Raw genomic sequence first — 24,887 nt, 5'->3', positions numbered from 1 at the left:
TACCTTTGCCTTGTGCAGCTCCTAGGAGCTGCACACCATCATGGCACCTTTGGGATGAGGCAGGAGGGATGAAGCAGCATGGCATAGCCATGCCTGGGTTTTCAGGGAACAGGTGGGATGGTATGGGGGTGCCAGCAGTGATTACTCCCCTCTTGATGAACAAACAGAAGGTATAGAGCCAGTGACTGTGTGTGTTTTGTGAACATGGATCAGCAGCTTGGGGACATGGGATCTGCCTCATTTATTGGGAAGCACTAGGCTGGATGTTCAGGATGTGATGGGTGGTGGTCACTTCACTAGCAACTTCTCTGCTTGTCGAAGTGTCTATGGGGTGGGGTGGCTCTATTAGGAAGATTTATCCACAGGGACTTGGTGTGGCACCAGCAGGCAGGGAGCAGTCAGACCAAGGAGTCTGACTGCAAGGTGATGCACAGGAGGGAGACATGATGAATGGTCAAGGGAACTGGGCCTGACCTTGCCTTGCATGTTCAGGTGATTTACTCCAGCCAGTGTTGGGTGTGCACACCCAGGACTTGGGAGCACAGGCTTTGAAACTTGACCTTTGTCTGCAAGTGATCCTGACTCCAGAACAAATAGAAGAGGATGAGACATTGAGATGTGGCTGTTCTTCCTGCTGGCTGCCATTGTAAGCAACATAATGGAGTCATAACACTGTTGTTGATGTTGTTGGCATTATTATTATTATTCTTTTTATTACTATTAATATTATTACTACTATTATTATTATTACTGTTATTATTATTGCTATTGTTTCCTCTGCCTTACTGGTCTCCATTCCATGATCAGTGTCCACTTAATTTTCCAAGATCTACATGTAATTTTGAAGACCAAACCCAAACTCCTGGCCTGTAAATAAATTAGGAATTTTGAGTTGTAGCCATGGAAGTGGTAGTGAGAAACACAACTGTATGACCCTCTGCTCTGGGAATTTAGGCCATAAATTCTGGTGAGTATTGCTTTGTGAAGTAAAGGGAGAGGGAAGCCTTCCTGCCCTAGGTTTTGCATGTACCAAGGGCAGCATAGCGAGGCAGTGAGAGCTGGAGTATGTGGGAAGGGTTTCCTGTGCAACCAGGAGCAAGGGGCTTGAGATGCTGTGCCTGTTTCCTCATCTGGAAATAGGCTACGTGTGTGCACTAACCTGACCTTCAAGTATGCACGAAAATCAGGGACCTCAAGGGCAGTGCTGTCAGTGCAGGTGGAGGCACTTTGCAGTTGAAGTTTTTGTGACAGCCAGTGAGTGTGGGTGCCTCAGAGAAGTCCAGTACCTATAGGGTGCTATGCCTGTCCTCTATGGGGATTTCAGGAGGTAGATAGCAGTCTGCCATGGAGTTCATTCGTGCTTCCCAATGTGCCTGGTGGTGAGGCTCTCCATGAAGCCTGGGCTGTTGTGCTTGTTTAAAGTGCGTTTCATAGAGGAAGGGCAGGTTGTAGATCTGTATGGCTGTTTCCCCTGGTTTTCCATGCACTGCTCCTGTAGATATTTGAGGAATATGCTTCTCCAGAGGGAAGCGTGGAGCTCTGTTAGTGGGGAGAGCTAAAAGAAAATTAAGCTACTTTTTTCTTCTTTTTTAAATTTTGTATGATTTTGACATTTGAAACTGCATCATAAATAGAAATACGCTTTTTCTGGGGTTCTGCCTCTCATGCCAAATATTTTAAAGGCAGTTTTCCAAGGTGATTATCAAAAATCTGCATTAAGAGATACCTCATTTAATCTAACATATGCTGATTGCCGTGAATATATTTTCAGCGGATACTCTGCCATGGTGTCTGTTATTCTTCAGGACATAAATAGCTGCTGGACTGTAGATGACTCTGTGGGTAACCAGCGGCTTATGGGTAACCTCTTTTCTGGCACAGAAATAATGGGCTGTTTGTTCCTCCAGTTGAAGTCCTGATGTGTTTTGATGTTTCTGATTTACATTTTTAGCACTGTTCCTGATACCATTCAGTGTTCTGTGAACAGTCTTTAAACTTGGTGTTTATTTTGGAGCGTTGGTTTTCCAGCAAACAAATATGTGATTAGCAATTAATGGTTTTGCTATAAATAAACAAAAGCGAACAGTTCAGCTTTAAATAGTGATCTCTGCTCTATGGAGTTTTTAATTGAGCTGTGCCTGCACAGTTCAACCTTTCCAAGCACGCAACTGGCTTTGGGGGACTCTCAGCTGTGGTGACTGAACTGGCCGAGTTGGAAAGCTGAAGCTGTGGTGGTTTGAGTTAATGTATGGTTAGCTAAAAAGTGGTTATCGTCTCCAAATATGTATGCATGAGCCGACCATTGGAGGGGGGAAGAATCCTGGCTTCGGTACAGATGAAATGTTGGAATGTGGAACGAGTTCCAGCATGCTGAAGACTTCCAGTGCTGTGCTTTTCCCTTGAGGGCTGCCCTCTGGGTGGTGGTGACTGGTGGAGGTGGCACCAGAGGTGGTACCAAAGGCTCTTCCTCACAGCCAGTGAGTGTCAGACAGTGTCTCTCTGAGTGCTCCAAGCAATCCCTTGTGTGCATCAAAAATAGTATGTTATTATATTCCCTTCAAAATAATTGGATTTAGCACCTTGTATGGATTTGGGCATTTCTAATGCAGATAGCAATCCAAGGTCAGCTTTGTTGGAGAGCTTTCCTACTCTGCAGTGTTTGAACCTTAACACATGAGCTGCAAGGAACTTTCTAGGTTTCTGTCAGAACTGTTAGGTTTAAGGCTGCCTTGATCTACTTTTATGTTTCCCATGTGATGTCTGCAGTTGTGTATTCCACTGCATTATCTGAAAGTGTGATTTATTTGGCCTGATGTAGCTGTTTAGTGTTTTTACTTAGGCAGGTGAACAAACTACTATGGCCTGAGCTGGATGTAATTTGAAAAAGTAGTGGCAGCAGTCCTCTCTCTAAATATGGTCTCTTTGAACAAATGTCAAACCTTCTGATTTTTTTGCAGAAAACGTTGGAGAGCAGCCACTGTATTTATCAAATTCATTTTTTTTGTTTGTTTCTCTTTTTTTTTTTGTGAACAGTTGTGGGCTCTTGCAATTTGTCCAAGTTTACAGAGACTGTTTTATCAGAGGGCCACTGAGAGGCAGATTTTGAGGAGCTGGCTTTCAGAAAGGTGGCTGCTCTGCAGTGCCTAGCCGGCAAGACCCATGCAGATACCTCTAGTTGGTTGTAGACAGCTCCATTGTGTTGCTCCAGAAGCAGGTCTGTGCTGTGCCTGTGACACAGCAGCAAGTGCCAGCAGATTCCTGCCCTACCAAAAGAAAAAATGTTCATTTTTCATAGAAAAATGCTAAATCAAGGTTTTGTTCTCAAATCTCAAACTTGTTGAGATTCTCAATCAAAATATTTTCTCCTTCCACTTTCATCATGATCTCTTTCTATTGCTGTGTGTCACAGCATCCTGAAGAGAAATGGCACTGAAAAACAAATAATCCAATTCCTAGCCTTAAGAAGGATTTTTTTTTCTTTCTTTCTTCCTGACTAGGTTGGTGAGGTCTAGCTAATTCTCAAGTGATTGTTCTGTTTAATTGTGTTTTTATTTAAGGGCACCTGGCTATATTCATATGTCTTTTTTGGTATAGAGTGAAAAGCTTTATCCTGCAGTCTCTTTGGACTATAATGATTTTGATTTGGCATCTCATAATCATAGAACATTAGAATGGTTAGGTGTGGGAGGGGTCTTTAAATATCTTCTAGTCCAACCTGACAGTCTTTTCCCTTAATCTCCATTTTATATTGTCCATTTTACACGGAGCTGTCAATGGTGAAGAAGCTTTTGTGTATGCATCTCTATTTTCAGTCTCCTTTCATTTGCCCATCTATAAAGGTCTGGACCATTTGAGCTCCCCTGCCTCCCCACACAGAGTGTCTGAGGGAGATGTATAGTATTTTTTTTCCACTGAGAGTAACAGCTTACTGCTGTCCTTATACCTACATACCTATTTATGGCCCTGGAAACAGTAGTTGTAAATCTCATGGACTTCTTTCTTACTCTAAACTATATCCAAATAGTTTATACAAGCCTCTGCAAGCTGTCAGGAGGAGTATGTGCAGTATCCCAAACACAGAACAGACTGGAGGCAGCAACCAGCAGCAGCTGGGACTAGCAAGTGTGAGTTTGCAGGAAAACAACCATGGAAGAGAGTTCATGGTGTGAACTGAGCCTTGTGTGGCAAAGGTGGAATATGCTTTTTTAGCTGCAGGTACATCACTTTCAAATCAGTGATGCAGCTCAAAAAGGGTTTATTTCATTGCTGTTTTCCCAGGTATTGTAAAAAGTTGAGATTCAGATTGCTCTTGGGTTTTGTGTGAAGACTATCTCATCTCAATTGTATTATTATTATTATTATTATTATTATTATTATTATTATTATTTATTTTTTATTATTATTCTTACTACTACTACTATTGTTGTTATTATTTATTAGCATTATTATTTGCATTATGGTAAGGGCAGAGCTGCAAAAAGCCCAGTCAAATCACTGCTCAGGCCCCACTATATGCTGCTGGAATATGCCCCATGGTGGGCTGTGGTCCTGCTTCTCATCCTCAGCAGCCTTTGTCGGTGTATGAGTATAGCTTTTGCCCCTAAGGATCAGAGGTGCAGCTTGGGAAAAACTGGCTGTTTGGAGGGGATCCAGATTTACTTGTGGTGGAGGGAGAGCTGGGGAAAGACTAGAAGTGACAGGAGTGGGACTCAGCAGTGCTGGATTTTTGCTGCTGACATGGTACCTTGAAAGAGCTTTCAAACTAGGACTCCTTCGACTGGGGTCAAAGTAGATTTATGAATAAAGCATAAGTGGGAAAGTAAAAAAAAAAGGAAGTCCAGATAAGCAAGAAATAATATCATTGAGTGTGTTCCATTAGGAAACCCCTATGAAAACAACTGGCTCATTTGAAAACTGCCCAAATGCATCCCCATTTTACAGTGACTAAGAAGCAGGAGCCGGGGGGGATTTGAGATACACAAAGCGTGAAAACCGGATAGCAGCCTTTGTTTCCCTGGAGCCAGACCACCAAGGGACAAGCTCAGATCCTTTGTAAGGTGGCTCCCAGGAATTCACTTTTGACAGATCTCACATGGCGGCAAATTATTCCTCCCCCCTCTTCCTACATTTTCAAGACGCGTTTCATCCTGGAGGGGAAAGGGAGAGTCCGGCAGACCCTTTGCACCCTTTCCTTGGGAAGAAAAATGATGCTCGGCTCCTGCTCACAAGTGGAAGCATTTGCTGATGAACTGATACTTGGCAAAAATTGGTGTTGTATGGAAAAAAATCCCCAGCACCTGCTAGCAAAACAAAGTTATTCATAACATACGGCTGGGTGGCTAAATCTTCACTTCCTAGGGACGGCCTGAATTACACTTGCTACACGCTGAGCGGCCTGTCTCCCGTGTGGAATGACATGCAGGCAGCAGGAGGATTTGCAGCTCTGAGAAAGGTTAGGATTTATAGTGCTGTCTCTTGCAAGGGCTTACTCTGCAGAAATGATCATTTTGTCTTCACCTTCTCTTTTGGGGATAAACACATCATGATATAATCATATATATGGAAAAGCAGATCTTCATGCTCTTCAGGGAGCAGGTAGCTCCATGAATATATCTCCTGTTGTAAATCTGTCGGTGTCAGTAAGGTTTTTTTCGCCTCCTGCCTAGATTCAAACACAAATCTTTAATTCATTTCTGTATGGCACAAGTTCTCAATTCTTATTCTGTATTCTGATTTCTTTCCTGGCCAGTAAATTGTTAGCCTTTCCTAGCTGGGTGAATTATTGTGGAGTGCAAGGAAGTTGTCTGGCTAGGGGAGGTGTTGTTCAAACATACTTTTTTGCCTTACTCAGTATTCATTTGACAACGTACTAGTGATATTGCCTGTGTAATGAGAGGAGAGTTAAAAAAACCCTTGTGTCTCTCTGGCCTGTGCTTCAGCTTTGCAGGTAGAATGACACCTTGGTCATTAAACTCCTAGATCGATATCTTCCATATGCCAGAGTAATAATTTCTATGAGTTTGGAAGAGTTTTCAGTGGCTCTGTGCTATGGAAGAGACTTCTTCCAAGGGGGCACTGACCCACATGGGCTCTCACTTCCTGGTTGCAATATTGACAATGGTTTTACTGTCAGGTTTTTTTCTGTTGCTGATGCACCTCAGCGCAAGCCTTTCATAGGTGACAACTGCAAACCTACCACAACTCTTTGCAATCTTCCTTGTATCCTTTTTGCAGCTCCTCATAGCCTGGCCATGCAGAACTTTTGTGTAGTCAAATTGCTGTTGTTGGTAGAAAATAACACTGAGAAGAAGAGGTTTCATGCCTTGTGTGTTGATGGTTAGACCATGAGCATAGATTAGCTGTTACTGGTGTTGACATTTGAGTGACAGGAGGTAGCTAGAAAGATTAAGACCACTTCCAAACAAATCAAGAGCTTCTGTTCCTGCAGCAGATGCATGACTTTTCTACCTACTATTTAGACTTCATGTGCATGTGATGTTACTGTTCTGCTTCCTAAAAATACCTTTACATTTTTAAATATACTTTTTTTGCTGAAAAGCTGTTTATTTAGTAAAATTTAAATAGCTACAGTTTGAAAGAGAATTGTGACATCTCTCTCAAGGAAGCAGTAGTAATTTCAAATTGTAGTATTTGTCCATACCATGAGGTCTTCAGTTCTGTCCTGTGTGAGGAGACATGCTTCCTTACCCAGCTTCACCAAGAGAAATGCAAATTAAGATGAAAACCTTTCAGTCAAGGTTTCTTGACCCCTTTTTTTTCTCATATGTGTGGGTGCATAAAAACCTCAACTCTCAGAAATTTACCTGAAGTCGAGAAACTCTTTTTTCTTCCTCATAACCCAGAGGACCTATATATGAGCTCTATTGGGTTGTTCACCCTTGGTTGAGTGAAGCTGGAAGTTGCAGCACAGATGGGTTTCTTTTGTCTTCAAAGGACACGTAAAAAAGTCCCTAATGGTTGTTTTCTATTAGCTAGTCACATTGGCTGAATTAATTTGCCTAATGGCCAACTGGAAACATGCTCTCAGAGTATAACTGTGCTTGGAGGCAAAGTAGGGAGAGAGGAGAAGGCTCTTTTGTTATCCCTTCTGTGGCCTGCTAAAAGCTTATTCCTCCTGTGTGTTTAAGGAATTTGCCTGCTGTTTTCCTTATATTCTAGAAGAATATAGACCTTTTAGCTCTTGTTGACCCAAGAGACATATGCACTGTTTTCTTTTTCAAGTATTTTATGGTGTGGAGGTTTTTGGAACTAGAAAAATTAGCCTAGGGAGAAGGAGTCAAACCAAGGAACAGATAGCAGTTTCATATCTGCATGTTGAGTTAGAGCCACATTTTTGGTGTGCTGGAATCCTGGAAGTTCCTGGGACTTTAGTCTTCCTTCTCTGTCTGATGGGGTGTTATGTTTGGCTGCAGCCCAGACTAGAGGTTGCCAGAGCCGAGATGAGATAAAGGGATGATGGTCATACCTCTCTCAATTCCTCTAAGGAGCACCAGCCACCTACAGGTCCTTGCAGCTATTCTGCAAGGTTTGGGTCACAGAGTTAGTCTTTCTTCAAGGAGCAAAGGAAAATAACTCAAATGATGACCTGAATTTAAAATCATAGAGTTCTCCATGATGTTCAAGTTTATTTCAGAGTATTAAAAATCAAGACACACTGTTCTATTTCTCAATTTTTTTCCTTCCCACTTCAAGGCCAGAGTATTTAATGAGAGCTAAAGTGGAAAGATTCTGGACTCCTGTATTGTGTTATTTTTTCACCTCGGGTAGTTGGAAGGAAGTTGTTTCCTTTTAGTCTCTGCTGCTGTTGTAGAGCAGTTCTCCTCTCTCAGAAAGCTTTTCCCTTTTCCATTTTCCCTGTTCCCATTTCCCTTAATTTCCTTTCTTTTTTCCTTTTTTTTTTCCTTCATACTAACCGTGTTGAACAGTATTAAGGAATTTTTTTTAGTGGCTCCTGCCCAAACGTTTTAAAATCAAGGAAAAGTAATCACAACCTTTCTCTTCACTTCAAACATAGCATTTTTTGACAAGAAGTGCCTTTAAAGAAATGCCTCCTAATTTATGGCGGGTTACTTTGTACTTTCTTTCTGAAACCTATCTTGTTACATTTCCTGTGTGTTAAGTATGTATGTGTTATGAGCTCTTAAAAACAAATATCCCAGAAGAAAGGAATTCAGTAAATGAATAAAACATTTCTTAGGTTGCCCAAGTGGCAGCTTAATAGCTCATCCATTGGGACTTTAATATAATGATGATGGCCATATAAATATATGGATAGATGAATAACTTCAATGGGGAGCTTGTTACAACTCTGCATACCACATTTGAGATGATATCAAACTCTGAAAGTGCTGCCTGATGTGAAGGTCCAATTTTTCCATTGCCAACCATGAAATTCTACCTAAAAGTACACAATCTGTGTTTCTGTGTTTCCATATGTACACATAGCTAAAACCTGCTTTCAATAGCACACACACACACACACACATATGCATATGCTGCTTCTAGGTGGGATTTAGTGTTTTAGGACTGATATTGATTGCAGTGAAAATCTAAAACTTGGTGGGCTATTGACACGGCTGGGTTTGCAGCAGTGTGTTTGAGATTAGGTCTTAGCCCGTTTTCTTTAAAAATTATAAGATAAATGGAATAGGAGCATAAGGTTGTTGTGTTATATTGCCTAGGATTTACACAACTTTTTCATTAGGTTCCCCTAATCGCGAAGCTTTGTAAATATCTACTTTGATACTTGTCTGCCACTGCAGTCTGTAACCTTGGATAGGGCTTAAAGTAAAGTTTCAAATATTTTTTTTTTCTTTTGTAGCAATGATATTCTCAAGAAAACTGATTTCCAGTTATGCTTGAGTTGAAAATATGATGTTGATGACTCTCAAAGGTGGAGAGAAACCAGCTCATGCTGAACTATGGCATGGTCAGAAGAAACTAGACCACCAAATAAGACATAAATAGGATAAGACAATTAATTTCCTTACTTCAAAGAATAGGAAAATGAACTTCTAGGAAGTTGTTGAACTTCCTAGATGAAAGAAGTCTAGGTGCTTATATGGAATATAACACCAATCTCTTTTGTAAGCCAGCAAAAATTCTCTCTCTCTTAGCAGGAGGAGAGACGGGTATTGTGGTACAGACAAAGGATGCTCAAGTGCTCTTCATGAAAGGCAGCAATACAGTGATTGTCTGTTGATTGTTTCAATAATGCATATCACAGAAGAGGTTTATTTTCCCATGAGTTGTCTCATTAGAATTTCTCATTTTCATTGGCTCAATTTCCTCAGCAGTTTATTGTATGTTGTGTGTATATACGTGTATATATATATGTATGTATATATATATATATGTATATATATATATAAATACAACTAGCATCATCTCCCACACTAGTCTGAAGCAACAGCTTTTAGTGTCAGTACTCAAAAGTGATCACATAAAAATAAGGGACTTTGATATTTTCATACTGGAGGATTAAATTGTCGAATGTTGTGCTGAAGAATAAGGTGCCACTGCTAATCTTTCAGCTGAATGAAATGACAACAACAATAAAATAGTATTTCCTAGATGAAGTAGAAGAATTCCATCCTGGGGTTTCTGGAGGTCAACCTGAGCATGGGGAGACCTGTTCCCTCATGTACCCCAAATATATTGGACAATTGTGCTTATTTGATGTATGAACTGTGTGGAACAAGATGTTAATCATAGGATTCACATGCTATGTGCACAGTAATTGTGGAGAATTATGCTTATTTGATGAATGAACTGTATGGAACAAGATGTTAATCATAGGATTCACATGCTATGTGCACAATAATTGAGCGAGCATATTCAGAAAAGGAACTGCCATAAATGAAGTTTGCTGGCTTCTGGGGAATGCAGATGCAGAAGGTGATACAATCTTACGTTTTTATTATCTCTTTTAAAGAGTTTATTTCTTCTTCTTATTCTTTTTTTTTTTCATTAATAAAATATAAAAGAAAATAAGAAGGAAACAAAGACAAGGAGAGAACTGCATGTGAAAATAAGTGTATTGAAAGATGAGGGCTTTGACCAACACGTGGGAGAATTTGCCAAATTGATCAGTTTGTTAAACAATGGGGTATAGATTGTGGGATCAGGAAGTTAAGTGTTGTGTGTGGACATTGCAACATCAGTATGATAAATTGATTGTTTTTAGTACTGAAACTGCAGTAGTTGCTCCATTATATTGAAGGTGATAACTAATACAAGTTCATATTCCAAAACTTGCATGCAATTTATAAATCTCTTTGAGAAAGTTGAAATCTTGTTGGAAGTTTAAATTAACCTGTGTCATTGATAACTTTTGCTATCCTTTTCCTCCCAGTATTCTAGCTTGGAAAATAACTACATCTTCAAGTAGCTTTTAAATGACAATGAGAACAATGTGTCTGTGCAGTGGGCCTTTCAATAATTGCCTTTTAAAATCGATTTTTAAGATTTTCACAAGTAGCAGTGCATGTACTCTGTAACAAAGATACTTATTCCTGCTGCTTTATGGTAGCACCTGCCTAGTTTCCTCAGGCTCCTTTCCTCTGCTTTCAAGGAGGAAGTGATAAGGAGGACTTGGCTCTCAGCTTCTGCAGTACCCTCCAGCAACCTTCAGCCAGTGCCTCCGCTTACTCTGTCTCTGTTTAACCTCACAATTTAGATTCTTGAAGTGAGGCACTGGGCCTTTTCTAAAGGTATCTGTATTTAAAGTAATGACTGCATAATGACTTTCTTATTCTGCTTGTTCTTGGTGGCTCAAATGTAATCATTCCTAACTGACCATAAAAAAAAAAAGGTAACATTTGACTATCGCAGTGCCACATGCATATGAAAATCCTGTCTCTCTTCCAAACATTGGGACTGAGAATGTGTTGTTCTGGACTGTGTTTCTGTGTATATGGATGTGGTAGGGTCTTTTATATGAAAAAAAGTGTGCATACACACATATATTTTGTCATATATATATATATGCATATATGTGCACATGCATATGTTCTACTCAGACAGGTGTTAAAATACCCAGAGCTGGTGTGATTGTATGGGTGTGTTTACAGTCCCTCCCTTTTTAAATATGTGGTGAATTGATTTTACATAGATTTTACTTTTGATTAGAAATTTAGTAAATAATTTGGACATGTCACTTCATAGTACAGTTTTTATCTCTTGATCAACTATTTCCCGTTTTCTCTCTCTGTCACAGGGTGAAAGAATGATGTGATGGATGTGAATATGGGCCGCTGGTCAGGCTCACGGCTACCTCCGTCATGCCTTGCCCTTCTGATTGTCAAGTTCCTGGCCTGCGTTTGCCAGGTGGCTCCTGGGACTGTCCCACTTGGCTTTCACTTCACACATTCCACTTACAATGCCACAGTGTACGAGAATTCCGCAGCCAGGACCTATGTCAACAGTCAGACAAGGATGGGCATTACCATGGCTGACCTTTCATGGGATATCAAGTACAAAATAGTGTCTGGTGATGATGAGGGCTTTTTTAAAGCAGAGGAAGTCATCATTGCTGACTTCTGCTTCCTCAGAATAAGGACTAAAGGTGGGAATTCTGCTATATTGAACAGAGAAATCCAGGACAACTATTTATTGATGGTAAAAGGGTCTGTCAGAGGAGAGGACTTGGAAGCATGGACAAAAGTGAACATCCAGGTTTTGGATATGAATGACCTAAGACCTTTGTTTTCGCCAACCACATACTCTGTCACGATAGCAGAAAGCACTCCCTTAAGGACTAGCATTGCACAGGTGACTGCAACAGATGCAGATATTGGGTCCAATGGTGAATTTTATTATTATTTTAAAAATAAAGTTGATCTCTTCTCAGTTCATCCTACAAGTGGTGTTATCTCCTTAAGCGGCCGGTTAAATTACGATGAGAAAAACAGATATGACCTTGAGATTTTGGCAGTGGACCGTGGGATGAAGCTTTATGGAAACAATGGCGTAAGCAGCACTGCCAAGCTTTATGTTCACATTGAACGTATAAATGAACATGCCCCAACAATAAGTGTAGTAACCCACATTCCCTTCCCGTCAGACAAGGAACCTACCTATGCAGTTGTGAACGTTGATGACCTAGATGAAGGAGCCAATGGAGAAATAGAATCTGTTTCTATTGTGGCTGGAGATCCTCTAGAACAATTCTTTCTGACTAAAGAAGGGAAATGGATGAATGAGTACAAAATCAAAGAAAGAAAGCCTATTGATTGGGACAGCTTCCCTTATGGTTACAACCTCACTCTCCAAGCTAAGGACAAAGGATCTCCTCAGAAATTTTCTGCGGTCAAGCTGGTCCACATTGCTAGTCCCAAGAAAGAAAGCATCCCCCTGAAGTTTGAAAAGGAAGCATATGATGTTTCGATCAGTGAATTTTCTCCTCCTGGTGTGGTGGTTGCAGTAGTTAAGCTGATGCCTGAGCCTCAGGGTGTGGAATATAGAATATCTCCTAGTGAGGAAGCTGAGTATTTTAAGATCAATCCCAACACAGGCCTTATTACTACTGCTCGTCCTTTGAAAATCATTGAGAAAGACCTCTATGAATTAGAAGTCTATGCAAACAAAGGTGGTAATTTAAAAGCACAGGTTACTGTCAGGTTAGAGGATGCCAATGATCATACTCCAGAGTTCCAGCAGCTCTCCTACAGCTCATTCGTCAATGAGAGTGTCCCAGTGGGGTCCAGCGTTTTGGCAGTGTCAGCAGTTGATGAAGACAGGGGAGAAAACGGATACATCACATACAGTATTGCCAGTCTGAACTCACTGCCATTTACAATAAACCAGTTTACAGGTGTCATCAGCACATCTGAGGAACTGGATTTTGAGTCCTCACCAGAAAGCTATAGGTTCATTGTGAGAGCTTCTGACTGGGGTTCTCCCTACCGCCACGAAAGTGAGGTGAATGTCACCATATACATAGGCAATGTCAATGATAACAAGCCCCTCTTTGAAAAAGTGGCCTGTCAGGGAGTGATTTCATCTGATTTTCCTGTTGGTGGTCACATCACTGCTGTTTCTGCAATCGACATAGATGAGTTAGAGCTTGTGAAATACAAAATAATCTCTGGAAATGAACTTGGCATTTTTTATTTAAATCCAGACTCTGGTGTCCTGCAACTTAAAAAATCTCTTGTTAACTCTGGCATAAAGAACAGCAATTTTGGCCTTAAGATAACGGCAACTGATGGGGAGAACTTCGCTGATGCTATGTTTGTTAATATTTCAGTGGTTCATGGGAAAGTGTCTTCAAAGACATTTAGCTGTAGAGAAACTAGAGTTGCTCAGAAGCTAGCAGAAAAATTGCTCAAAAAGGCAAAAGCAAATGTGAAGCTGAACTTGGAAGATGGTTTTCTTGATTTTTATTCAGTCAACAGGCAAGCACCTCATTTTGACAAATCCTTTCCCACTGATGTAAAGGTTTCAGAAGATCTGCCGGTTGGTGCCACCATCCTCAGGATAAAAGCCTATGATGCTGACTCAGGCTTTAATGGAAGAGTACTTTATACAATTTCTGATGGTAATGTAGATAGTTGTTTCAACATTGACATGGAGATGGGTATACTTAGTGTTCTCATGCCCTTGGACCGTGAAAAAACAGAGCTCTATCTCCTTAATATTACAATTTATGATTTAGGTAATCCACAGAAATCTGCATGGAGACTGCTGACTGTCACTGTGGAGGATGCAAATGATAACAAGCCTGTTTTTTTACAGGACAGTTACTCGGTTAATATTTTAGAAAGTACAAGTCTTGGTACAGAGATTATCCAGGTAGAAGCCAGGGATAAAGACCTAGGATCTAATGGTGAAGTGACTTACTCAGTACTGACAGACACCCATCAATTTGCTATCAACGGTTCCACGGGAGTGGTGTATGTTGCAGATCAACTAGACCGGGAAGCAAAAGCAAACTACACACTGAAGATTGAGGCTAGGGACAGAGCAGAGAGTGGCCATCAGCAGTTCTCTGTTGTGCCTCTGAAGGTTTTTTTGGATGACGTTAACGATTGCTCCCCAGCTTTTATCCCATCCAGCTACAACGTGAAGGTCCTTGAGGACCTGCCGGTTGGCACTGTCATAGCTTGGCTGGAAACTCATGATCCAGACCTGGGCTTGGGAGGCCAGGTCCGCTACTCGCTGGTGAACGACTACAACGGGCGGTTCGAGATCGACAAAGCCAGCGGCGCCATCCGCCTGAACAAGGAGCTCGACTATGAGAAGCAGCAGTTCTACAACCTGACCGTGCGCGCCAAGGACAAGGGGCGCCCAGTTTCTCTATCTTCGCTTTCTTTTGTGGAAGTTGAAGTGGTGGATGTTAATGAAAACCTTTATAGCCCTTATTTTCCTGACTTTGCTGTCATTGGATCTGTAAAGGAAAACTCCCGCATTGGTACAAGTGTTTTGCAAGTTGTTGCTCGAGATGAGGACTCTGGAAGAGATGGGGAGATCCAGTATTCCATCAGGGACGGCAGTGGCCTGGGGAGATTCAGCATCGATGAAGAAACTGGTGAGTTTTGTTTCTAATTTCTCCTTCATAGAGGTTTTTTTTCAAAAGCAGAACTGAGGCATAATTGTTTTCTAACCTGAACAAGAGATTCAGTTCTTCTTAACAGGAGAGATAAAATTAAGTAAGGATTTTCCAGGCACAGCAATGACATGATTTAATTACCTGGTTACATTCATCACTCTGTGGATGTGAAATAATAGCCATTTCTTTTCAGCAGCTATGTGATGACTCCATTTAGAAGGCAGTGATAGTTACAGAATGACTTGCTTACAGTCACTGCATTATCTGTTGATCACTGTAAATTACTCAGGCCACCTCCACAGAGTCACAATACTCATGACCTTGAATTCGGTGTTAAACCAAATGAAAGGAACTAAGGAGCATGAAAGAAAGATTATTTTGTCCTAAAACCTATTTGTGGTCTTGTTCTTGTTGCTGGGGGTCATTTTTCATGGGAGTTACTCTGGAATGACACACCATCCTGTGTAATATGCTTTCTTGTGGCACAGTGTTTATCAGTAAACTTATGTATAAGGTAGAAATCCAGGGAAATGTTCATAGCTGTATACGACCTGTGCTAGCTTTCCTTTGGTGGCGGTACTATTATAAACATTGATGTCAGAAAGCATTGTTAATATAGTGAAGGTTTTTCAGATGCTGAACTTTATTACCCTACCACGCTATTGGAAAATGTTCAAAATGCTAAATATAAAAGTGTGTTTAATAAAACACTTAAAAGCTAGCTGCTTAAATGTCTGATGGTTGTTGGGAGTAATGGTGCAGCTGTGCACCACTAGAACTAGTGAGGAAATTAGAAAATATTAGTCAACAGTTTCAGAAATTACATTAAATATGTTAGGTCTGTGAGTTTACTGTGGTTTGTATGTCTTCTTCTAAAGCTTTTAATTGAGAATGTGGTATTAAACATAAGATTAAAATGTATGTTTTGGCAAATTCAGACTGTTTAATCAAATGTCAACTTTCTAAACTGAACATTATGAAAAACAGACGACATTACAAATGCTGTGGCTCTCATCTAAGTATAAGCAGAGAAAAATATTTTTATTCTATTTTTGCTATAGTCTTGCTGCTACAGCTGTACACAGATGATTGCAGTCAAAACCTTATGTCCAGAAACATCAGACTTGAGTGTCAGAAGTCAAGAGGGCACCTAGTGTAATTTCCAGAAATGTTAGGAGCTCACATATCCTACAGTGCAGCTAGTAGCAGAAGGCATTCAGGCAACATTATTTAGACATTTGGACATGTGTTTAAATATTAAGCTCCTGCATTTGAAAATTTCATCATACCTACTTATTGAGTAGAACTTCAACTTCATCTCAATGGGTTCTTTATGAAGCACTGGGAGGCTGATGCAAATGCTACAGTATTGATAGAGAAATCATTTGACATTTTTTGAACTTGAAAGAGCTGATAGGGAAAGTAACTCACTGTGTGTCACTCATAAGTAAAATAACCAGTTTTTTTACCCTGTGCCTACACTAATAGAGGTGATGGCCTAGAATAAGTTAGGTCCCTTGTTCAAGCACAAATCATGTTTTAATGTGAGTGGAAATTGTACTCGGTGTGCTTAAATATACTTTCTTTCCAAAATTGAAATTTACTTTGTGGAGGCAAAAAAAGCCCCAAATCTCCCGAGATGCAAAGATTTTTCTGCCTTCACTCTTTCACGAGTGTTACATGAAAATGAACCAACCTGTGCAATTTCACTTGATTTCACTTAATTATTCCAGAAGAGACTTGATAATCCAGCAGATCAAAAGATCTGGGATTCTTGTTTCTGATTTCCCCAAATGTTCCATGCTGCGTAAGCCTTCTTGAAAGCAATTTGAGGATCACTTTGGGTGCAGAACTGCAGCCAGGGCGATGTGGAGGACAGGACTTCAGGGTTACTCTGGGTCATGATGTTGTAAGCTGAACGTAGGATTTGACCTTCTGTGTCAAATAGAATGCAACATTAATACTCTGCTATTGAACTGGTGGCAACTTAAATGCTGCTGAATGATGAATCAGCTTTCTAGCTGTAGAAAAGGGCTTAAGTCACATATTGAATTAATTTATAAAGAGATAGCTGTTTATTTACTTTCAGTGCAGTTCATTTGTCACTTTTAAACTCACCAACTCTATTGGCTTCTGTTCTGTCTCTCCTGAAATTTGTGAAGGTAAGCAGGAGTGTGAAGTATAAGAAATCAATATTTTTGGCTGCTGCCTTAATGAAATGATGACTGCAGCATCCATTATAATCATTAGGATATAAACTGGGCCAAATTCATTCTGATGCATGATCAGGCTGGACTGCAAGCGTGTGCTTTCAGCAAAATTCTGCTCAAGTGCATTGTTTTTATTTTTCTGAACTACTGCTTGTTAATGATGTTGCCCTGTGTATTGAGTGAGATGTGCTTTTGCTCCCTGAGGCACACTGAGGAGTTGAAATGAGGAGAAGCAGGCCTTCATGATGGATACACACTACACCATGCAGCTGCACATTTGTTGTCATGGTGGCTTCTTCCTCTACAGATGTATATAGGTGCATCATGGTGCATCTGGAAAAAACGAGGCTCAGGGGAGATCTTCTCACACTCTACAACTGCCTGAAAGGAGCTTGTAGTGAGGCGGGGTTCAGTCTGTTCTACAAGTGTCAGGACAAGATGAAATGGCCAGGAGAGGTTTAGATTGGGTGTTAAGGGAAATGTATTCACTGAAAGAGCCGTGAAGCATTGGAACAGGCTGCCGAGGGATATGGTGGAATCACCATGTCTGAAAGTGTTCAAAAAGTGTGTGGATGTTGCACTTACGGCTATGGCTTAGTGAAGGACTTTGCAGTGCTGGGTTAATTGTTGGACTCTGTGATCTTGGAGGTCTTGTCAAAGTTAAATGATTCTATGGTTCTGTGATCTGTCTCCATCAAGCTTGATCTAGCTTTTGGTGTGGGTTCCACAACAGGCTATTCTTCATTCAGGCTGGAAGAGGAGATTGCAGTCAGCGAGCTTGGGACTCTTCTCTGTATTGGTCTCATGGATCCTTTTGCACAGTGTGAATATGCAATCTGGGAGCTGTTGTAGTTTGGTAAGAGATGTACCGTGGGGTGAGCCTGGAATTTCCTTCCTACAGTGTTGCTCTTTGCCTCATATGGAATTATATAGAATAGAATAGAATAGAATAGAATATATCATATAGAATTGGTTTGGAAGATTACTGTTGTTACAGCATTCACTGCTAAATATACCAGTTCATACCAGAAGCATAGAAAGTATTTGCCAGCTAGAAGTGTGAATCACTTCTAAATTTGCTTCAGTGGATTTATTTTCCATTTCCAGGAGTCAGAGCCAGTACAAACCTGTAAATAAATAGTCTCCTGAAGTGAATTGCTCCAGTTTCTGACCTTTCAACTCCATCTGTGGTTTCCTACTACCTTAGATAGAAAATGAAATTTCTTATTGGTTTAGAAGTCAGTCATGATTCATAGCTAAAAATCTGGTTTCAGACTTTTCTAGAGGTTAAAAAAAAATGGAGGAACACTTTTTTATTTCTTGACTGTTGATGTAAATGTTGCAAACATGCCATTTAAAAACCATGAACTGAGGAGCATATAATGTGATCCTTCTGTCTCCTGTTCAGAACTGACAGGGTTTTTTGGGGTGTTTTTTTTTGTTTGTTTTTGGGGTTTTTTTATGTTCCTTTTCTTGGAATACAGATATGTAATCTGTTATAAAATATGGTTGTCTACAATGAGAACTCATCATTGCAGGGTTCTTCAAGTCAACAGAAGGAAACAAGCAACTGGGAAACATGATTCATTTCACCCTAATGTAAAAATAAGAAATAAGTTGGGTAAATCATGCTGTAAAAATGTGCAAAGGTCCTTGTGAGACTGGCTCAGGTAGAAGTCTATACTGAGTGCCTTGCTTTGGTCAGACATAGCCCATCCCTGTTAACTGTGAACAAGAATATATACTGTCAGCCTTACTGCTAGGTAATTTGTTATGACTCCTCTCTACCAGATTCATGGTTTTAATCTAATTCTGAGAATCACCTTTCATTCCGAAACCCACACATAAGTGCACTTACAGAAATAAAAAGTGGAAAAAGGGTTTTTAATAGTATAGGGGTGAGAGTAATGTAAATAATAGTTGATGATTTTTCATTTTCTGACAATACAGTGTTAGAGCATCCCACCCTCTTTTCTATCTACAGAAATTGATCAATATCTGATATTTTGATTTTGTAGAAGTGACTAGTAACCTTCCTCTTGTGCAGCTGTGGTGCTACAGAGAAGCTGGAGCCGTTTCCTCATCTTTAGTACTGCTTCCTGCCTGGTGTGCATCTCCACTCTCTTTGCCAGTCTGATAATTGCAGTTCCTTAGAAGAAAATTAGGTAAAACCCACTCCTAGAACTCCAGATAGTTGTGACACAAAATGATCAGAGATGTGGCAAAATTCCAAAAATTCCAAAAATTTTGTTGAATGAGGGTGTGCTCTGAGTTTCTATCATAGGTTAGCTCTTATAGTTGTGACTACTCTTGTGGAAATGGTCTCTGTCAGAGATCCTACACTGCCTTATTCAAAACCTGGATTTTCTTAGCTCTGGTGTATACACCCTCATAGTGCTGATACCGCAGCAAAGGGGTGTATTTTTGTTGTTTCGGGAGTTGGTGATGAGTCAAACAAATGCATATGGGTTTATGATACCACCTGCCTTGGGAGACTAAATACCATCTATCAGAACCTTTTTTTCTGGCTGCAGTGAAGATCTGAACAACTAGTGGGAGTTCCTGGCTTCTTGAAAGGTTGAGTTAGATGAGATCAGGCCTAAATGCAGGAATCCTCCTCATTTTTTGCTGATTTGTAGTTCAGCTAAAGTGCATTTTTACTTTAGCTCCACTTTTTAGTCTGGTATCTGTTTCTACATGTAGAATGTAATGTAACAGCCTGGCACTCAAAGAGTTTCTTTATTTACCCTTATGCTACCCATGGATGTGCTGGTAATCAGAAATTATCAAAGTGAGTTCTAGAGTAGCAGAGAGATGAGACAAAATCAGCATCTTCCGCTGCAGGGGCTTCTGTAGGGTTTGTCAGAGTTGGTGGAGCAGCATCATGACATGCAAGGAATTACTAACTCCACTGCACAGGTGGGAAAACTGAAGGAACAAGTTTTTTACTTGCATAGAAAGCACAGAAACATCTTAAGTCCTGCTGAAATGAAACACAAAGACAAAACAGTGGTGTTAATGAAATGCTTATGGGATCTTTAATGTTCTTGCAAATCCCATGAGCACAGACTTAAGGAATGCTTTCAGAACTTACTAACTTTATTTCCTAGGGTTGTTCGGGAACCCGAGTACTCTAACTTTCATTAGAAGTTTAAATTTAGGCATTAGCTGACACTAATTTCTAACCCTGTGGAGTAGCTGATAAGAATGCAAGCTGTAGGTGACCCTGTTAGCTTAATATCTTTAGGTATTTCAGCCCTGAAATTCACGTTAACAAGCCAGTCCTGTCTTTCAGAGTGGTGAAAGCTTAAAGGTACTGTTAAATGGAGGTAGAGTTCAAATTGTTACAGACTCCGTGGGTTTATTTATGGTGTTAAGGATAATGACCTGATCTTCTGATTGGATACCTCAAAAGTGATAGAAATTCCTGACAAACTGTGGCTGGAGAAGGAAGTTGATTCTGGAAAACCCTAATCATGTCTTCAAATGACTCATAATAGAAACTAGAAACACCAGATTATATAGTTTACAATAAACCAGACAGACCTGCCTTCACAGTTCCATCTATTTGGCAGAAAGGAACGAATTTACTGCTTCAGACTCCTTGCATCTTGTTGCTGTCTCCTAAAATAGTTTTCAGTTATCATGTATGCATGTTGAAGGACTACTGCAATGTGAGTGGTTTGATAATATTTATGTGGGACCATTGCTAGCATTTCCTCAGAACAAAGTAAATGAAAATGAAAATAATTTGTGATACGCATTTTCCTCCCTCTCAGTTGTTTAATTTTATGGGGGCATGTAGGAGCCAGTGGGTGGATTTGGGTAGACTCACTGGCAGGATTTAATTCACTGTAGAACTTGGAGACACTAGTATTACAGATATTCTTCATCTTCCTAGATAGTGTAGGCAAATTTCATTACCCAGAGACAGTGTTTTGGAGCCTCTTTGTTATCCCAGGCTTCTAAACCCAGTGATCAAGGTAACTTCAGGCTACACCACAAGAGACCAGTGGGTGCTGCTGGGAGGTGGCTTGGGAAAACAGGGTTGCTCACAGGGGAGGCACCTGGATGGAGCAGGCACTCATGACTAGATCATCAGTCCTCAGCCTGTCCATAGTGTGCCTCCTGAGCAGCCTTTTTGGGGAGGGGTGTGCAAGATGGATCACAGAGCACAGTCCTGGCCAGAATCTGGTCTGTCAGCCTGTCTCTGTGTCAGGCAGGAATGAAGCATTCCTGAGAGCAGCTATTTCTGAGCCTGTGGTTCTGTGTTACCATTGTTCTGTGAGTTATCTCTGGCAGCCTTTAACAGTGGAAGTGTTTCTTCATAGAAGATTTCTACTTTTAGGACAACAATCACTAACGCTTTTCTTTTTCTTTCAAATTAGTTGTGGTAGAAAGCCAATATTTTTTACACAAATTCAATGTCTGTGTGTTTATAATTTCCCTGTCATTTCTAGATGTAAATTAGTAAAGAACAAGGCTTGTCTTAGTTTCACTGGAAAAAATTTGTTTAACTTTTTTTCTAATAATATGAACCCTAAAACAATGCATCATCTTATGAAAATATTTACTTTTAAAAGCTCTGAGTATCATTCTGACATACTTTTAAAGTTTCCGAAGTGAGGCCAGTCATGCAGAATTGTTTTATTCATGCTGTTCAGTTCTCTAGGCTTTATACCCCATAAACCAGCTCACAACATACAATTTTTATAGCTAGCTGTAATTTGCATGCTTTCCCTTCTTTGGAAAATGTTTAGAGAATCTCCTGTATTATTCAGGATGCTCCTGGTGATAGGACATTTTGTCTCAATCTCCAAGTAGTTTATTTATTAATAAAGAAATGTGTAGTCTGTATTTCCTCCTGTCAGCCTTTATTACCCTTGAGAGATGTTTCCAAGAGCATTTTGTATTATATATTCTGTTATTCACTTTCTTAGTGTATAATCCCAGAGTGACCTCTATATTAGCTCATGCATCATCATCCATTAAATTATACCCAGGTGCTTCTGCAGGAAGCTGATCTCCAAGGTGCCAGAAAAGGGACCAAGCCACAAGGTAGTGAGTTAGATGATACTAGAGGGAAATTGACTTCCAGTGTCTGGTGATCAGTCTGAGCACATGAGCACCAGCTTTATCCTGGCATCACTTCAGACCATGAGCAGTAATTCATGGTAGTTCAGAGGAAACCGGAGAAAAATCCATTTCAGCTGTTCCACAGCACCAGTGGAAGCCAAAGACATTGAGAAACAATGTCGTTCATGCAAAAGTGTGAGCTTAGGAGCATGTGGAGGGCAATGTGGGCGCTCCTCTCTTCCAGGGATATACAAAGGAGGATGTTTGGACAATGTCTAAGGTTACATGGAGCCATTTTGTTGCACTGCCTAATCCTTTCCTGTAACAAGTCCAAGAGAGAGAAATCTCCGCTGGCCAATAAAATTGAGGATGCGTTTTGTTGTCTGACCTTGCCGCAGGTTTGGTGGCTTTTTAGGGAACAGTAGGACTGGACAGAGTTAATCAGGAATTTGTGGAGCTGGTTTGGAGTGATAACACTGGACTGATTACATATCTCTTCCTCTGCTTGAATATGTAGGTAGGCTCAAGGATTTACCTTGGAAGCTGGATTAGAGGGTACTTTTTATAAAGCTGTTTTCAGTTCAAGGGCTACGAGTAATGGTTAATCAGTCAGTTGCTTGAAAAGCTTTTCCAAGCTTTCATTGCTCTTATTGCTAAAAAATTGTGTCACATTTTAAGGCTGTTTGGATAATTTCAGTGTTCAAGTCTTGGAACTTCTTAGGTGTTTGCCAACAAGGTAAAAATAAAATAAAATTAAAAAGACCTTCCACTGTCAGATCTCTTTGAATTCACATATACATGTTTACCTGAAAATAGATGTTTGGAGATGAGCTTCTGTAGCTCATGGAACAGATTCTTTTAATCTGTAGTCTGCTGTTTAATGTAAACATCTTTATTGCATTTTATACACTTATGGTGTCTTATTAGCATTGAAGTGTTGCCAGTAAGAAATAACTGAGAGAAAGCCAAACAGAGTACATGCGGGGAGGGGGTTTTCATTGCAGTTGGTTTCCATTAGGTGTTTGCACTAATACATCTCTGTGTGTCTGAGTGAAGCTGTCTGCTGGCATTGACCAGGTCATTTTGTCCAGGGTGAACAAAAGGGGTAAATCAAATTCAGTTATGGCAAGAAGTTTGTCACAAGTGTTGCTGCAGTATTCCACCAGAGTGGGAAGTGTGGGAAGGTGTAGGACTTTGTTTCCTCCATGCAGAGAGCTGTGGCACACGCCAGCACATCCCCCACGTAAACGACTGGGAATATCAGGGCATGCTGTGGCACTTGCCCACCCCTCCAGTGAGACACGTGCTGATTTTTTTGCTCTTAGATGTCTCAACTTTGCGGCTGTTACCCACTGGAGACAGTCTGGTTACCACAACCCCCCTCGAGGGGGAGGCAGCCTGCAGCTACTTCTTTTGGGAAATGTTTTCCAATTACTTTGATGATAATCTTGGAGTTGAGCAAAATGTGGTCACTGTACATGAGCAACAATTCTTCAAGGTGATGGACGGGAAAGGTGAGAGCAATCTCATTGTGTGTGGTTTCAACAGCTCTCTGCTTCCACAGTGTGATGGCGAGGTCTGCCTATCTTTCACAGCTGAAGCTTTTGGTTTTTCAGTTTTGGTAAAATATGCATAGCAAATTGTTTTCTGATTTTAGATATTTGAGGCCCATAATGAATTTTATGCATCTTTATTTGGGGATTTTTCATCTTCATTTGAAAATTCTATTGAGAATCTGTGTTCAGGAAATGTAACTTTACACATAATCATTAATTTTGTCATTGAAAATAGTTTTGGTTCTCACCAATGGTTCATTTTGTAGGGTAAAGATTTGGCAAAAAGAAGAAAACAAACTATTACTGTGAACCAGTTAATTTTTTTTTTCCCAAAATCTTTATTTTTACAACAGATTAACTGCGGGATTTAATTAAATTTGCCAGAATACTTCACAGTCCCAGAACACCTTTCATCTAAAGTACACAAATTATTTTTCACATTTTAATGAAGGAAGCTCTTTGATGTACAATGCTTATGTGGTTTCCATTTTACTGAAAGGTGCAGAAAAATTAATAGTTTGAGATGTTTTTCTCCTTTTTGGAAGCAGGGGAATGACAATGCACAAATTCATTAAAAGAAAGCCATGGGAACCTCAGGTGATCTCCGTGATGAAGCTGTACTTAGCCACAGCGAAGAGTGGTGGATGGGGCAGATTCTTCTGAGTCCCAGCATGTCATTCCATGTGAGACCACCCTTCTTGTACAGGATCTTGGAGCTGATTTAAAAAGGGTTGGATTTCACCGTTTCTTTTTGAGATAGTTTATAAGAATGAACTGGTTTGATTGCTCTGCTCTACTTCCACTGGATATGTTAGTTTGTTTTGGTATTTTACTTTGCTTTAATTACCATTTAACAATAACTCCTTGACGATGGCAGGTTTTAGTGTAAGCCATCATCAGTGATTAATGCAGCTTCCTCTGGGGTGATTACCTTCTGTTTTGCTGTGGGGGAAAGAGCAGTGGATAGCCACAAGCACCAGCAGCAAGGGTCAGTCCAGGGGTAACCGGAGTCTCTGAGCTGCCCGTGGGACTGGCAGCTGGACAGAAACCTCGGCCAGCCTTTGTGGCTGATTCTTCTGGGTGGCACTGAGTGGTCTGAGTTGCTGTGGGGGCCTTCCCAGTATGGGGCAGACTTCCCAGTACGGAGCAGCCTTCCTCACTTCACCATCTCCCAGCACTGCCCTTCAGAGACACTTGCCTTGCTCTTCTCTTTAAGGAAGTCCTGAAAGCAGCGGGTTGAGCCCCTGTGAGCTACGAGTACAGCTTCCATTGGAAACCTAACAAACATTTAATGTGCTATTTTCACTCCCACAGTACCAGGATAGGGCAGGCTGTTCTGTGCTTTCTGTACCTCAAATGAGTGCTGCATCTTCATCTCCACGAGGAGCAGTTGCATCAGCCATTTGCTAATGAGATGAGATGCTTTTTGCAAGTGTGTGGCTCCTTTGCTACCCAATGTGGCTCTGCCTTTAA

General features: G+C 40.6%; 1 protein-coding gene across 1 annotated transcript in view; it reads left to right on the top strand.

The window, feature by feature from the left end:
* FAT3 (FAT atypical cadherin 3) overlaps positions 1-24,887 on the top strand; it is a 398,795-nt gene that overhangs the window by 75,877 nt on the left and 298,031 nt on the right. The window contains exon 3 of the mRNA XM_058828676.1: positions 11,240-14,551. Within this exon, the coding sequence (XP_058684659.1) occupies positions 11,257-14,551 (3,295 nt within the window). The 5' untranslated portion in view covers positions 11,240-11,256. The remainder of the gene's footprint in view (positions 1-11,239; positions 14,552-24,887) is intronic.

Source organism: Poecile atricapillus, chromosome 1 (genome assembly GCF_030490865.1).
Source record: "Poecile atricapillus isolate bPoeAtr1 chromosome 1, bPoeAtr1.hap1, whole genome shotgun sequence".
Lineage (NCBI taxonomy): Eukaryota > Metazoa > Chordata > Aves > Passeriformes > Paridae > Poecile > Poecile atricapillus.
The sequence above is the reverse complement of the archived record's forward strand: the minus strand, read 5'-3'. Positions and strand labels throughout refer to the sequence as shown.